This window comes from Drosophila virilis, chromosome 5 (genome assembly GCF_030788295.1).
Source record: "Drosophila virilis strain 15010-1051.87 chromosome 5, Dvir_AGI_RSII-ME, whole genome shotgun sequence".
NCBI lineage: Eukaryota > Metazoa > Arthropoda > Insecta > Diptera > Drosophilidae > Drosophila > Drosophila virilis.
The window spans coordinates 10,602,629-10,617,093 of record NC_091547.1 but is presented as its reverse complement, the minus strand read 5'-3'; the positions used below and the strand labels follow the sequence as shown (position 1 = coordinate 10,617,093).

At 37.0% G+C, this 14,465-nt stretch overlaps 1 protein-coding gene across 5 annotated transcripts in view; it reads right to left on the bottom strand.

Annotated features, from left to right (window-relative positions):
• Positions 1-979: 979 nt before the first annotated feature.
• Positions 980-14,465, bottom strand: part of Epac (Exchange protein directly activated by cAMP) — a 63,083-nt gene continuing 49,597 nt past the window's right edge. For 4 of the 5 annotated variants that reach the window (XM_015173698.3, XM_070209874.1, XM_015173699.3 and 1 more), the window contains 15 exons: positions 12,989-13,040; positions 12,324-12,418; positions 11,365-11,451; positions 11,158-11,299; positions 10,851-11,043; positions 10,387-10,532; positions 9,569-9,713; positions 7,633-7,809; positions 7,276-7,437; positions 5,213-5,574; positions 4,898-5,151; positions 4,659-4,829; positions 3,834-3,967; positions 3,416-3,765; positions 980-2,982 (listed from right to left, as the gene is read on the bottom strand). In XM_015173698.3, the coding sequence (XP_015029184.1) occupies positions 2,852-2,982; positions 3,416-3,765; positions 3,834-3,967; positions 4,659-4,829; positions 4,898-5,151; positions 5,213-5,574; positions 7,276-7,437; positions 7,633-7,809; positions 9,569-9,713; positions 10,387-10,532; positions 10,851-11,043; positions 11,158-11,299; positions 11,365-11,451; positions 12,324-12,418; positions 12,989-13,040 (2,601 nt within the window). In that variant the 3' untranslated portion in view covers positions 980-2,851. Of the gene's footprint in view, positions 2,983-3,415; positions 3,766-3,833; positions 3,968-4,658; positions 4,830-4,897; positions 5,152-5,212; positions 5,575-7,275; positions 7,438-7,632; positions 7,810-9,568; positions 9,714-10,386; positions 10,533-10,850; positions 11,044-11,157; positions 11,300-11,364; positions 11,452-12,323; positions 12,419-12,988; positions 13,041-13,176; positions 13,661-14,465 lie in introns of those variants that run through there. The other variant, XM_002050445.4, reaches the window with a different exon arrangement.

Here is a 14,465-nt window from a genome sequence, read left to right as displayed (position 1 = left end):
AATGTTTATTTGAATATTAGTTAAAGTTGAAAATGTTCGACATTCAAAGTTACAATTGTGTCCATATGCGCTTAGGTTGTTTGCAACATTTAAAGATTATTGTTAAAATATTTTTAGCTTTGCATAAACTGTTTCTGGTATTGTAATTGGTTAAAAAGATCTGCTCCTTGAATTTGATAAATATGCATTAATATGTATTTATATGCTATTTCATTAAGATATTATTTGTTTGTTATAAATGTTGTTTATTCGTTTGCCTTGTTATTCGGCCAGCTAATTGTTCTTTATTGGTGTTGTATTCTTACTGTGAGCTCCGCTGAGCGTTTTTCTATTAAAACTAGTCTATTTTAATTATGTAATTATGATATAGCTATACTCTCTATATAGGTTGCCAAGCAGCCCATATTTATATATATAGTGTTAAGTAAAATTGTCAAGATTGTATTCGTTAGACATGGAAACATTGATTTGAACATTTAGTTAGATGGTTTTGAACATTTACTAATTTCTATTACTGACTTTTTTACTGACTCTCCGCTTAAATTATTAGAGCTATTGTGTGAATATTAAAAGCCCGGTATGGTTAAACGGAGGTATATGCGTATAGCTATAGCTTGGATCTTCGTACCCGATACATACAAATTTATGCAAAGTGCAATAGGATCAAATCAATAAAATGTTTTACAAATATAAATAAAAGTTGTACAGATTCTTTTAAGATTGTCAAATCGAATCACAAGTTAAAATTTGAAATTTTTCTCTGTTTGTTGGTTTTTCAAGTATATATATTGTTGGTATATTATTATTATTATTATTATTATTATGTTTCAAGATTTGCTACAAAATATGTATATATATATATATATTATAGCTTTATATCTAAATATTTGACACAAAAAGTTTTGGAAACATTTCTTACCTACGTAAGATCTAATTTTTGTGGGCAAGCATAAATGGTTATATTCTATAAACCCGTTCCATTTAGACAATGCCTTGGTCTACGTCTAGTATTACATTTAAACTACATATTTAGATGAGTTTTTTTTTTTTTGGTAAATTAACAGTTAGTTTTTAGAAATTTTAAATGGACAGCATTTTCCCCTTTTAGGTTTTTGTTTTGTGTGGTATATAAAGTAATTAAAGGCTTTAAATTTCTTACATTCCGTTCGCTTTGTTTGAAAAATTGGTGTTCTTTGCGTTGTTTGTCAATCAATTCAAAATTGATTAAGTATTTAATAAATTAAACAATCGTTGCATACTAAGTATACGCATATATATAAAAAAGTTTCATTCAAAAACTTCGTACAACTGATTTCTTTTATTTTCGGGAGAAACCTCTGAACTTGTATCTTGTGGGTTGATTGTTAAGAATTAAAATAGTTAACTAAATGTTACATAAATACATATAATCTACATTGTAGGGTCTGTTAGTTAGGGTAAAGTCGCCTACGTAGTGGTTCTTGTCTAAGTGGTATATCGTTGTTTGAGAGACCTTTTTGGGAGAGGAGTTGGTTTATTTTGATACTCTAAGTAACTACAGTGGCTTACTAAGTTTAACTACATTTATGTATATATATATATATATATATATATATTTATTTATATATCAAGCACTGCCTTCTAAGAGACCCTGCAGCGCAGCTAAGAACTTTAGTTGGGAGTTGAGACATTTATAGTTGGGCCTCAGAAAAGACACACACTTGATTTTGAGAACTTTCCGTTGGTTCTCTTTTAAAGTAATTCCTATTTTATGTACATCTGAATATGAAGCCATTTTAATTAGTTTTTTGTACACATTCTACAACTAATAAGGTCCCTCTCCAGTGTTTTTATTTTGTATATGCTTAAACTAAGCATATTTATATTTATTTGAATCCAACTTAAAGAAAACTAAACTCGTTTTTTTTTTCATACAAAATAAAACAACTGAAAATAACTGACTATAAATATATGTGTGTGTTTGTATTTTATTCATGGATTTTGCATAAATGAATTATGTTTATATGTGTGTATATAAAAGGAAAAGGAAAATTTAAATAAATGACTTAGCGCTACATAACTTATTTTTTTAATAACTAGCTTCAACTAGATTTGATTATGTTTATATATATGTATATATATATAAGGTTTAGTCGCTTAGTTTTATGACATGCCAATTATTCGTTTTTGTTTTTCTTATTACAAAAATAGATTCCACTTGTGTATACCCTTTACTTTTGGAGTGGTGCATAGCCTTGACTGGATATATTATTTGATTATTTGTTTTATATTTTTTTTAGTAAAGTTTTAGGAAATAGGTTTAGTACATTTGTTTTGGTTGCAGTTGCAGTTGCTGTTGTTGCTTTCTCTAAATGTTTAGTATCACACACGCCCATTTGTTTGTTTGTTTTTTTTTTGTTGCGTCCATTGGGTTTGGGAATTTCGATTCAGACCCCGCCCCCCTACCCGAAAGCCAAATGTTTTATCATTTTTGTACTAAAGCGAAACGTTTTTTTTTTTCGTTTTGTGTTTTTGTTATGTTTCAGTTCATGTTGGAAATTGATATAGTTGTTTTTTTTGCGAAGCTTACATAAATATAACTTAGTTTCTGACTAATATGAATAAAGTTAGCTTATTAGTTGATTACTTTTATATTTGGGTTTTGCCGCTTAGTTTAGAATGCACTGGTTGGTCGCTAGCGGCGGGGCAGCAGCTAAAAACAACTCAGCTAAGCTCATAACTGTGCAGTTGATTACAGTTGAATTAGTTTAATTAATGGAGCCTGTTTTAAACCAATTAATACTCATAATAGACACTAATTACGCGCTTATACTAGGGGACTATACGACGACTTGTTAACGCTGGATTTTGTTTAATTTAGCTTCCTGGTCGGCTCCACCTTCTGTGACATGGCGGTCACAACCCGCTGATTGTCAATCACACGAAAACTGCTGATGTACGCACGCACCTCGCCCTCGCTTTTGGGTGACGGCGGCTCCAGACCTGAAATAGATATTTAAAAAGAGATACTTTAAAAAGCGTACTAGCTGAATGATTTTTCATTGAATTAAATGGTCAAAGCTCTTATTAAAATTCATATAAGACATAATAAATATAATTTTGGCTTCAAGAAAAACATTTTTACAGCCTAGCAATGTTTGTAAATGTAACTAGTTGAAGCTTAAAGCAAATGTTAGCCTTTTTTTTAACTTGATGCTGGAATATGGGATCAAGCCGCCTGAAGCTTTCATGTGCTTTCCTTATTTAAAAGAAAGGACACAAAGCTTCTGGTTTCGGTTCCACATCCAAAGCTTTCTTGGACCTTTAAAGCTCTTTTAATTTAATCAAATGGTCAAAGGTCTCTATAAGAATTCGTTCCATATTCAATTGCGATTTTCAGCTAGTGTCATTTAAACTAGAATTTTGGTTAACTTACCCAAACTTCGGGAACGGCAGAAGCGTATGGTGCGCATTGTTTGGGCCATCATGTGCATTTTCTCAAAGTTGACCAGGCCGTCGAGGCTCGTCTTGTTGCCCTCGTGGGCAAAGGTCATGTCCTTGAGCAGCAGCGGCATGAAGGGTATTAGCGGGGGCTGCAGCTTGCCCACAAATACGCGATAGGCGCGATGATTGCGACTGGGATCGATGAGTGCTTCGAACTCTTGAAAGATTTTCCTGAATTTCGATGGTATCTTCTCCCAGGTCTGATGCATTCGCGTTACGGCCATATTCGACAGGCCCATGACTATGGCAAAGAAGGCATTCAGATTCTGATACTCCTTGCAACTGTAGGCGATAGAAAATGTCAATATTGTAAGGGTAGTCGATTTTGGTTAGGGTATTTGGGCACTTACTAAGCGGCCAGCTTGATGAATTTACGCACAAGGCCCACGCGCTTGCTCAGGCTGGGCGTGGAGACGAGCTCGGTGACAATCCAGTATTGCACCTCATTGAAGCGCCGCAAAAACACATCCAAATTGGCCGTAATCTGTGGCATTTGCGGTAGCAGAAGTGTCAGAGAGTCAACATTAGTATTTAACTTGGCGAGCTTTAATTGCTTGAGAGGACCTTGAAAGTTCAGGCCAACGGCTCGTGCCAAAACTCAATTTGCAGCTACATGACAAATGCCAGACTTGTAAATAGTTGGCAGCAAACTTGAAACCTTCGCTAAGTATGGCCCTCGGCCGGGGGGCGAGACGTCTCTACCTGCAGTTACAGCCTAATTAGCCGAAAGGCTTTTAAAACTTCTGCCAAACAATGCAACGAGGCAGCCGAAGGCAATTTCAAACGTGTGCCACAAATAGGCTCTATCTCTTTGTCTCTCTTACGCTCTGTACACTTGCAGAAAAGATATGTTGTGAAGATGTCTTAAATTTCCTGTACCTATTCCTATACTATATATTCTATTTTACAAATATTTATGGAAACTTCATTCAATATTAGACGGCCAATGAAGACGGCCTTTAAAAAACGTACAGATTTTTCTTAGAGACTTTTTTTTTTGGACATGTTCGCTAAAGCAAATGCAAAAGGGATCCGTTCTTCCAAATTGTTGTTAAAATTCGTTTCGGCCTTAATGGCAGATCCGATAAAAATCGAATCACACTAGAAAATTTTCTAACCATAGCCAAACTTAATTTACAAATCATATACATGATGTTTAATTTGTTCGAGTGTACCTTGCCAAAGTGATGCCTGCCAAATGTGTGATAGAGCAGCTCGTATTCATGCACCGCCCAAAACAAATCCCATTCAAAGATTGTGATGTGATAGGCCAGCTCTTTGGTGCTCAAGATTTCCAAATCGATGTCGACTCCCTCTGTGGGGCATTCCTGCTCCGGCAATGGGGTCTGCACAAAGCAACAGATAATTGTCAAAGGCAAACCAGGCAGAAGAGAATTGTCAATGATGGACTTACCAAGGCATCCAAATGATCCTTGACGGACACAAACAAACGGCCATTGAGCGTTAGGCCCGTGGGTATGCTAACATCATTATCCTTGAATACGGATCGTTCCCCATTGGATTTCACCTCGACAAGGCAGAGGTCGTCGGGTCCACGATTCAATTGCAGCTTGTCCGCCGCACAGGCCTTGATTAGCTCCGCGGTGGTGTGCATGGGAAAGCGCAGCGTGCAATATGTATGGTCCGCACAATACACACGAAAAATGACTACCGTAGAGCGAGTACAGATTAGTCGGCTGGAATTGAATTGTTGCAATGCTGCACTCACTGTCATCGTCCGGCCTGATGACCGTCTTTGAGGGCGTCGCATTGCCGCTGAACAGACAAATCGGTTGTCCATTTGTTGGCAGCTTCCATTTCTGGCCGGCATTCTGATTGCGATCCTCCTGATAGCGTGCCATTTGTGTTAGGACATTGTGTATGATGCTGGTCTCCTCATTCAGATCGGGATCTGCTTCCACCTCAGCGGCCAGATCCTCTATGAAATCGCATACGCTCGGCTCCTCGAAGGCCGCATGACGCACCGCCATGACCCACTTTTGCATAAACTGTATGACCCGCTTCTTAAAGTTGATTATATATTCGCGGTCCTCCGGCGTTTGGGCCTCCTCATGCGCATCACAATGAAAGGTGCACGGTGGTTAAGGAACAATCAAAACAGTTGCCTTAAAACAAAACAAACTCGAAAAATTGCGTAGCCCGAAGAACTGTCGCTTTTGGCACGCACCACGCACAATCAATGGGAGCAGTGGACAGGACTTTTCGGGGATCTGAAACTGGCTGCTTATTAAGCACATCACGTATTTCAATGCAGATTGAAGATTAGTTTCAAGCATCATTGAGCCCCGTTTGCCCCGCTGCTCCTTTGTCCCTGCTGTCCCCCCCCCCCCCTGTGCTGCCCAATTTCTGCTGTTGCCGCTGCACTAAACATAACCGAATTGTTGACCCAATGTCCAAGGACTCTGTTATTATTGTGTGTGTACGGGTGTGCGTGTGCGTGTGTATCTGTGTGTGCTTAGACTGTTTTCAACTTCATTGTGGCTTTTGTTTTCCGTATGCAGAAGCAAAGAATTTAACAGTTACTTTAACCCGCATAGAAGTGTAGTAGTTAGTTAGTTCTCTATTTGATACCATTTCGGTGAGCATTCGAATTTTTTCAATGAAATATGTAACACTCTGAAGGAGAGCTGTTCGTTAACAACGAAAGTTTTGTTTGTTTTTTTTTTTGGTGTAAAGGAAATGTTCAAAAACTAAAATGTATAAAAAAATATATAGAAATAAGAATCGATTCCTGTCTTTTATACACAACAATGAACAGTATGGAAATTATATGAAAAAAAGAAATAAGGGCTTTCGTCTCTGGAAATTTTTCAATCAAGAACTAAAAACATACAGTTAACCTTTGGGGGTTAAAATAAAAATACTATAAAAATCAGATGTACTATTGTTAATTTGCGTCTTAAGGGCATTAGGTCTTCGGCTTTAGCAAGAAACTCTCTTCTATTTTGTTATTTTACTCTTGATACTTTCGAGTCACGAACCTGACTTCATGTTCTGGCCATATGTGTGGGCGTGGTCATATGTGTGGTTTGCATGCTGCCAACACTTAAACTGTCGCTGTGGATATGTTTGTAGACCTCCCTTCCATGACGCCCACAGCCCCTATTTACGACTCTGCCCAGGAGAGAACGTGACTCCTGTGTCAGTTGTTCTATGGTCGAGTGCTTAGTTTGAAACGGCGGCAAGGCGTGTGTGTTTTCTTTTTTGTAAAGTGCTATGCTTAAAGTGGATCATTTTGGGGTCTAGCTTCAAAAGGGCCTTTAAAGTGTCGGCGCTGGCCGAGTCAAGTTACGTTTAAGCTGCGGCACGTGGCCGACATGCACAAAAGGCGGCTCAAGAAATTCAATTAAATCTTGGATAATTTTATAGCTTGATTTGGGTTGCAAATCAAATCATAAAGATTCCATTGAAAGCAACAGAAGAAGCGCCGATTAGCGTACTTTTCACTGGCAGCTATTTCTGCATGCTTACGCTAGAACTATTTGGGAATTATAAGCTTTGAGCGCAATGACATTGGTAATTGTTTCTAATTGAATGCGAAATTTATGATAATCCTTTACAAATGTACACTATCGACATATTTGATCTTATTTCGAATATAGAGACTTCGTTTTGGAGTTTTTTGAGTTTGTATGCTAGAACCTGCATACAAGGAATAGCCCTGGACTAGGGGAGTGTAAGATGCAATTCGACTTATGTCAAGCATTGCCCTACCTCAGCTTGATTTAACTAAAAAGGTTGAAATTTCAATTTGTTTTGTAAAAAGGATATTAATTTGCCAGTTCGTCAACGAGCTGCACCACAGGCATAAACACAATATGCGTGAGCAGAAAGTCATCCAGAAATGGATCCATGCCGCTGACGGTCTGTCCCAGGCGCGTCTCAAGCAAATGTTCCAGCATTTTGTTCGGTGTGCCCGACATCACGGTATATCTGTTAAAGGATAAACATATATGGAAATTCAGTCACGTTTAACTTAAATCGTAAATGCGCAATCAAAATCAAGTGTTTGCTACTTTACAATTTCAATTAAAATTAACGCGTGCCCATTAAAAATGTATGTAAAATTGGGATCAGTGGAGGTGAGGGGATACTTGGGAATACATTTGCAGTGCAATTGCCACTCACTTGAAAGCCGAATGTTGTCCACGTTGTTTGGCCACGCGCTCAAGCACTAGCACATCCTTGCCATGCTCCTGCAATCTCAATGTATTGGCCTCAACATCACGTAGAATGCGATTGAAGTGCTCCTTGTCCACGCGCAGCAGATGGCAATTGTTCTCCTTCAAAACGATTGTGGCTGCTCTGTAAATATATATATATATTTAAAGAAATGTATATTTAAACCATAAAAATTATTATTTTGGTAAATCAAATTTTCTCTTTACGGGTGCTTGATCCCTAAACTTTGGATTCAGTGTGCCGATCTCGCAATTGGTTGGGTTAAAGAAATTAAGCAATATACATTAAGGATATACATTTTATTTATTATTTTTAACATACGCTTATATTCCATTTCTTTGTTGATTTTTTCTGACTAATGAGTCATTTAATCAGAACAAACTATTTTAACCATATAGACAGCACGTATTAGAATCCTGTTCTAAATCCAATTACAGAGTTTTAAATTGTTCGGCTAGCATACTTTTCATAAATCATGTTTTAGCCAAAATGCTTTTAATTAATTACATTTTGTCAAACTGCTGAACAATTTTTGGTACTTTTTGCTACTCCCCTTACCCCACTCCTTTCCATGTCACCCTTCCCATAATGTGTAAATTTGCATAACTGCATGTGACGCATTTTGCGGCAAAAATTTCATTTTGCATGCGGTGACCATTTTCAGCTGTTAAATAAAAGCAATCGATGGCTGTGTGTAAAAGTCCGCGTAAATAACCTTTATTTGTCAATTTTCGCCATGAAGGCGTGGCTTTAAATCCATCTTTCAATATTATCATTGTGGTTTCTGCGACCGACGTAATGCTTTATTTTTAAAGCAAACAATGCATTTTAATTAACATAAATTTCAGTGCAACGTTCTGGCCACGTTATTCCAATGTATTTTAAGTGGTTCCGTAAATGATTTATTTATGGTAACTAAATAGCCTCAGTTATTTTTCATAAAATTTCCTTTGATTTCTTTTTGTTTTAAATTAATCTGTTATGTTTTCTGATTGGCAATAAATAAAAATATTAATGAGCTTACGAAAATTATTCATAAAAACAAAAGCTTTGCCTTAAGTAGGCTATTTTATTTTCATAAGCTTTTTAAGCTTATTTGTGATTCATATTAATCTGATTTTCATCTTGAAAGCTCAAATGTCAAAACCTTTGTTATTTTCTTCAATCAAACATGCACATTATTTATTAATACACTTCTTTTAATGAGAAACATGTAAGCTAGTCAAACTGTGCTTAAAGCAGGCTTCATTCTTTTATTAAACAGTTTTAAACATTTCGTTTTACTATCAATACACTTACTTTTAGCTGCCGTTATTGTTCTATTAAAATCTCTGCTTCTGGCTGCCCTTTTGATTAACTGCATGTAAAAGTAAGTGTAGTAAATGGCCCATATTTTGTTGCAATCTTCAATTGATGGCTATTATTGCCGCACAATGGCTGCTGTTATCATTCATTGTTATTGTAGCTGTTATCTGTACGGCAACAAAGTGTCTAATGCTATTAGCCCGCCGCACTTGCTGGATCTTTGCTCACATTGTTGTGCTTGACCAAGTGCAAGAGTGTGGCGTGTGGCTCACGTTCTCTATATACATATATATGTATATATATATATATATCTGGTATTTGGTTGAAAGCAAAAAGTGCTGTAAAGTAGCTGAAAATCCATAGCGAAAGAGATGTGAACGATGTAAAGAGAATTGTTAATGGTTTACGTCCCGTTTAGAAAAGTTTTTGGGACCAAAAAAAAAAACATGAAAAACGAAAACTTTTAGCCCAACAAACTGACAGTTTAAAATGTTGAGCACTTTGTAAAAGGTGGTACCAGGTTGTTTTTAATGGATACGTTCACAAGTGTAAAAGGTTTGCAGTTAGCTTCACTTACCGGGGTGCGTCGTTAATCAAAGCCAATTTGCCAAAATCATCGCCAGTCTTCAGTGTGGCAACAGTCCCTTTGCCATGTATCACAACATCCACGGATCCTTTGAGTAATATGTACCAGGAGCGGCCCTCGTCGCCTTGATTGAATACTATGGTTCGTGTTGTTGACATTTATGTAATGAGGCGCGTAAAAAGGGATGAACGGCAAAAAGGATAACAGCGTTAAGAGCTTTTCCTTATTATATAACATTTCTATATGAACATATATATTTTTGCTTTATTTTCTGTGAAATATTTAGCTCAATTTGCGGGAAATTCAATTAACAAACTTTGCCTGACTATAACCTGGCAGGGGGCACTCGAATTTTGTCTCGAAATATCCCATTTTCGACAGCATGTTGTATAAACTTCTAATAAATATCAAGAGAGAGGAAATACAATACATACAATCTCTAATTCAGTCAGAATATATTACTTTTTAATTGCATGAAAATTTATTCTTGATTTTAAGGTATGACCAAAATATTAACTACATCTAATCAACAACAGCCGACAATATAAATAATTGAGTTTTTCCATGAAAAATATTTGAGCCTTGGCATAAATGAAAGCTATATTAAGTTTCATAATGCCAAAGCTCAAAAATTTAGCAGCTGTTTGTTAAAATTGATCTAATTATTCTCTAGGACTATCCCATGTCAAGGGTATTTAATCTTTGGCCAGCTGTAAGCCAATAGTTATTTCATGGTTTAGTTTGTAAGTTAATTAATGTAAATGAGTTTTTAATTGATGAGCTAATTGTCAATTTGATATGATACTTACATATGGTGCCCGCCTGTGCGTGGGCCTCGAATACAATTATTGAGGATAGCTCACGCTTGATGCTGGTCGATAAATGGGAGAGGGCTGCTATATGAACCAGTTCCTCAAATACCAGTTCCAGTTCCTCGGGTGTGCGCTCGTGTGAACTGTGTGCATATAAATTGATTAAAAACAAATAGGCGCATTCGGGGCTTGTGTCTTGCATCGACAATGCAACTAATTGGCAAGCCAAAGGCAAAGGCAAAAGCAAATATCAATCATACGCACTGTGTGCCCAAAGCAACATTTGCATAAGTTATTATCTGCTTGTGTGTGTGTTTGTTAGTGTGTGTGTGACTAGTTGTGGCTTCTGTCAAACAGACAATAACTAACATTTCGGCTTTAAGCTGCTTTTCATTCGCATACTTTTGGCATTGCCAGTTTAATAAGTGCTTCTCAAGTAGCACAATCAATATTGCACTTACGGCTTGCGCAATATCATGCGCAATGTTGCATCTGGACCACGTTGAAAGAGTGCACTCAATGCCTCACGTATATGCTCATTAGCTGCACTGAGATCCTCAGCAGCTGGTATGCCCGCTGCAGGTGCTCCGCCCTCCTCGTCCAAGCGAAATCGATACAGAAAGCATTTATCCTTGAATGGCTGCTCCTTGTTAACTGTTGTAGAACAAAGTGTTAACGATTGTTAAATTCGTTAATTGTGGCAATAATTGCAACTGAAAGTGAGCAAGTTTCACTCTTCACTTCACTTCCGCCCCCCCTTCCACTCACCATGTGTCAGTACGCCTTCCTCGAGCAACGCCTGCCACATGCCCGCCGCCTGGGCGCGTGTGTGCACAATGGGCGCCAAGTTAACTAGCCAATCCACCAGCTCTGTACCGGGCGCACACTTGCGTATTAACTTGCCCGAGACCTACAACAATTGGTCATATAATAGAAGTTGACTTTGTGCAAAGCTAATTGCCAGCCATTACTCACCTTGCGATCCTTCAAACAGCTTGAGTTATCGACCACCAATAAAGTTCGCAGCGCCCAGCCCATGCGGTTCATAGCAGGACTCGGCGTCTGGTATTTAAGGAGGAAAATACATGAAAATATATTCAGAAAATTGAATAGTATAAATGTTATTTTTCTTATAGCAAAAGGTTTCACCAAAATAAATATACACAGGTAAATTCTGAACATACTTCCACAAATATTTGATAAAAAATTCAATTAAAGTTTTGTTTAACACGAGTCCACATATTTTTGTGAAAATTCTTCTGAGTGGAATTCACAACAAGAGATGTTGGAATTCTAATTATAATAAATGAACAATTATTATATCTATATTCAAATACATTGACTACTTCAAGTCAATGCATATTATCGGTTCCAAATTAAATGAATATTGTTTGCGAATTTATTAGGCAATAAATTCAGAAGATAAAGTTGAATTAGATTAGAGTAAAGTCTTATGTTTTATATTTGAACTTTATAAATAATTGTTATAGTTTTTTTTTTAAGTTGTTTCTGTTTCATGAATATTACAACAATTTTAAATTTTTTTAGTTTTTTTAAATAAATGAGTTTGTTTTTAATTCAAAACAAATTTTCAGGTAAATTGTCTACTCTCTTTTAATGGCTACCACAACAATTTATTAATTTATTATATCAAAATTTATTTTGCCTGTTCTACTAAATCATCTCGGTTCCTATAAACATCAAGAAAATGTGCGCAACTTTGACAAATGATTTAATTAGTCAGCTTGCACGTTTTTAGTAACTGATTTTTCAGGAAGTTTAAGTGGCATAGGCTCAATGTCAACTAAGGTCCTGGCACGATATATATTTATTAAGGGGTAGGTGTATGTGTGTGTGTGTGTGTGTGTACTTTGTGATTTATTACACTTACGCACGCACACACGCACGGAAACCTACGCAGTCTGTCTGCTTACCTCGGTAATGGGTAGCGCTGGATTGGGATGATCCGGACTCAGTGGGCGTTTTGTAGGCGATGTGGCAGCTGCTGGCTGTACGCCGGGTCCGAAACCTGTTAATAGTAAACGAGAATAATGTCAACATATGTTCATTTGTGCGTCTACTGTTAGACGACACTTAATTAAAATTAAAAAAAAATATATAATTGATTTTATAATGTTAACCTCGTATTTTAATGCCCGTTTTCAATTAAAAATAATTATTATTCATTGTTATACCCTGTACACATTGAAAATGTTGGTGCTAATGTATGTATTGTAGTTTATATTATATTATTTTATATCGATCTCAAAGACTATAGAAGCTATAGACTTTAATATTGGAATATAAGTTCTGGAATGAATGAAATCAATTTCATGATGTAGATCATTAGTTTTTGGCCTGAAATCGATAAATATCGATAAATGTATCGGCAAATCGATAAATATGGATTGTATGTCCCGTTTTTTTCAAAGTTACAACCTTGCATTTTTGTATACACACATCTTAAATTGCCACAATTAATACAGAAATAATTTAAAAATTCATATAATGTTCGTGTGTCTGGTTACAGGGTAACCCGCAAGTCTATCACTCTTGAGTAAATCAATTTTGCTTATTATTATTAACATTTGTTACATACCATTCTTTAATTTGCAATTGGTAATAATGTCATTCATCAACTCCTTGTTTTTCTGCAATTACAAATAGGTAATGTGTTAGTAATCGAGCTGTTATTGTTGTTGTTGTTATGTTTATAAATATAGCAATATATTCTTGTTGTTTATGTTGTTTTTGCTATGGCTCATTGCAATTGTTGATGACGCGTACATTGTTCATTTCAAATGCCGTTGATTGTGGACGCTGCTGACGCTCCCCACGACGCCGCAGCTTGACAGAAGCGGAAGTGGCGCCAGGTCTTGCTGTTGTTGTTGCAGTGGCAACTGTTGCTGCTGCTGTGTCTGTTGTTGCTGCTGTCTGCTTGTCGCTGTCGCTGTGGCGTCTGTAGCGCAGCAGCACACACAGCGCCGCCTCATCGCTGGCCACAACTTGGCCAGAACGACGCTGGAATTGGCGCTGTTCGCGCTGCAGCTGTCGCAATTGGACAGCTGACATCGGGGCAACACACTTTCACTTTAGCGCTCGGCAATTTCTTGGCGCATTCTTTGCGTTATTTTTAGTATATTCGTATTTATTTTTTGCGAGCTCTGAGGCAGGTAATTTCTGTCAAACGTTGTCGCGCGCACTGATAAGCCAGCTGGTGGGGCGCACAGTTGAGGCGCGCCTTGCCACTGCATGTCTCATTGTTTTTGTTTCGTCTTATCAGCTTCACTTGCTAGGGTTGCCAGAGCGCCAGCCAAATAAGGCAGCTATATATGGCTATATATAGCTGTCAATTTGTCGTGACATTTTCATAAATAATCAAAGGCTATGCTGAAGGGCAAGGGCAAGGGTAAAAGGCCCGCATGCCACACAATGTTCTACTATGTTCATTTACCAATTAGGAAGGGTATATTGGTTTTGTGAAATCTCCGTCTGTTTGTCAGTCCGTATGAACGTTTTTTTTCTTCTCAGAATATATAATCGTGTATATCGGCCTCAGAGAAAGTGTAAACATATTTCAGATACGGCTCATTAGGACATAAAATTCAAAGTCTAAATTCATTTTATAAATTATAAGTAAAAAAGATTTAATGTAAACTAAATCTAAAGTAGAACATTTTTATGCTAAGTTAAAATTTCTGGTAGTTTTTTCATTCACAATTTTTAAGCAAGATTTTGCTACAGATAGAGGTAATTTTTTCCCAGCTAAATATCGATAAATAAATAAATCAATAAACGTAATACATTTTATTATTATCCATCTGCGTGCTTTGATCGGTTATTAAATTCTATAGGGGTATTGGACAGTCGGTCCCACGAAAATTCGTTCTCCTATTTTTTTACGCCTGAGAGCACTTGGCGCACAGCTGATAAGCAGCGCAGCGCCGCAGCGTTTGGCGTTGGCGTCTACGCTAATTAAACTCATTTTCACTCATCAAAACGCACAGCGGGAGCATTGAGCGAGTGCGACAATTGTCGCTAGATATGATGAACTCCGGCAAGGCAAGAGGGGAGTG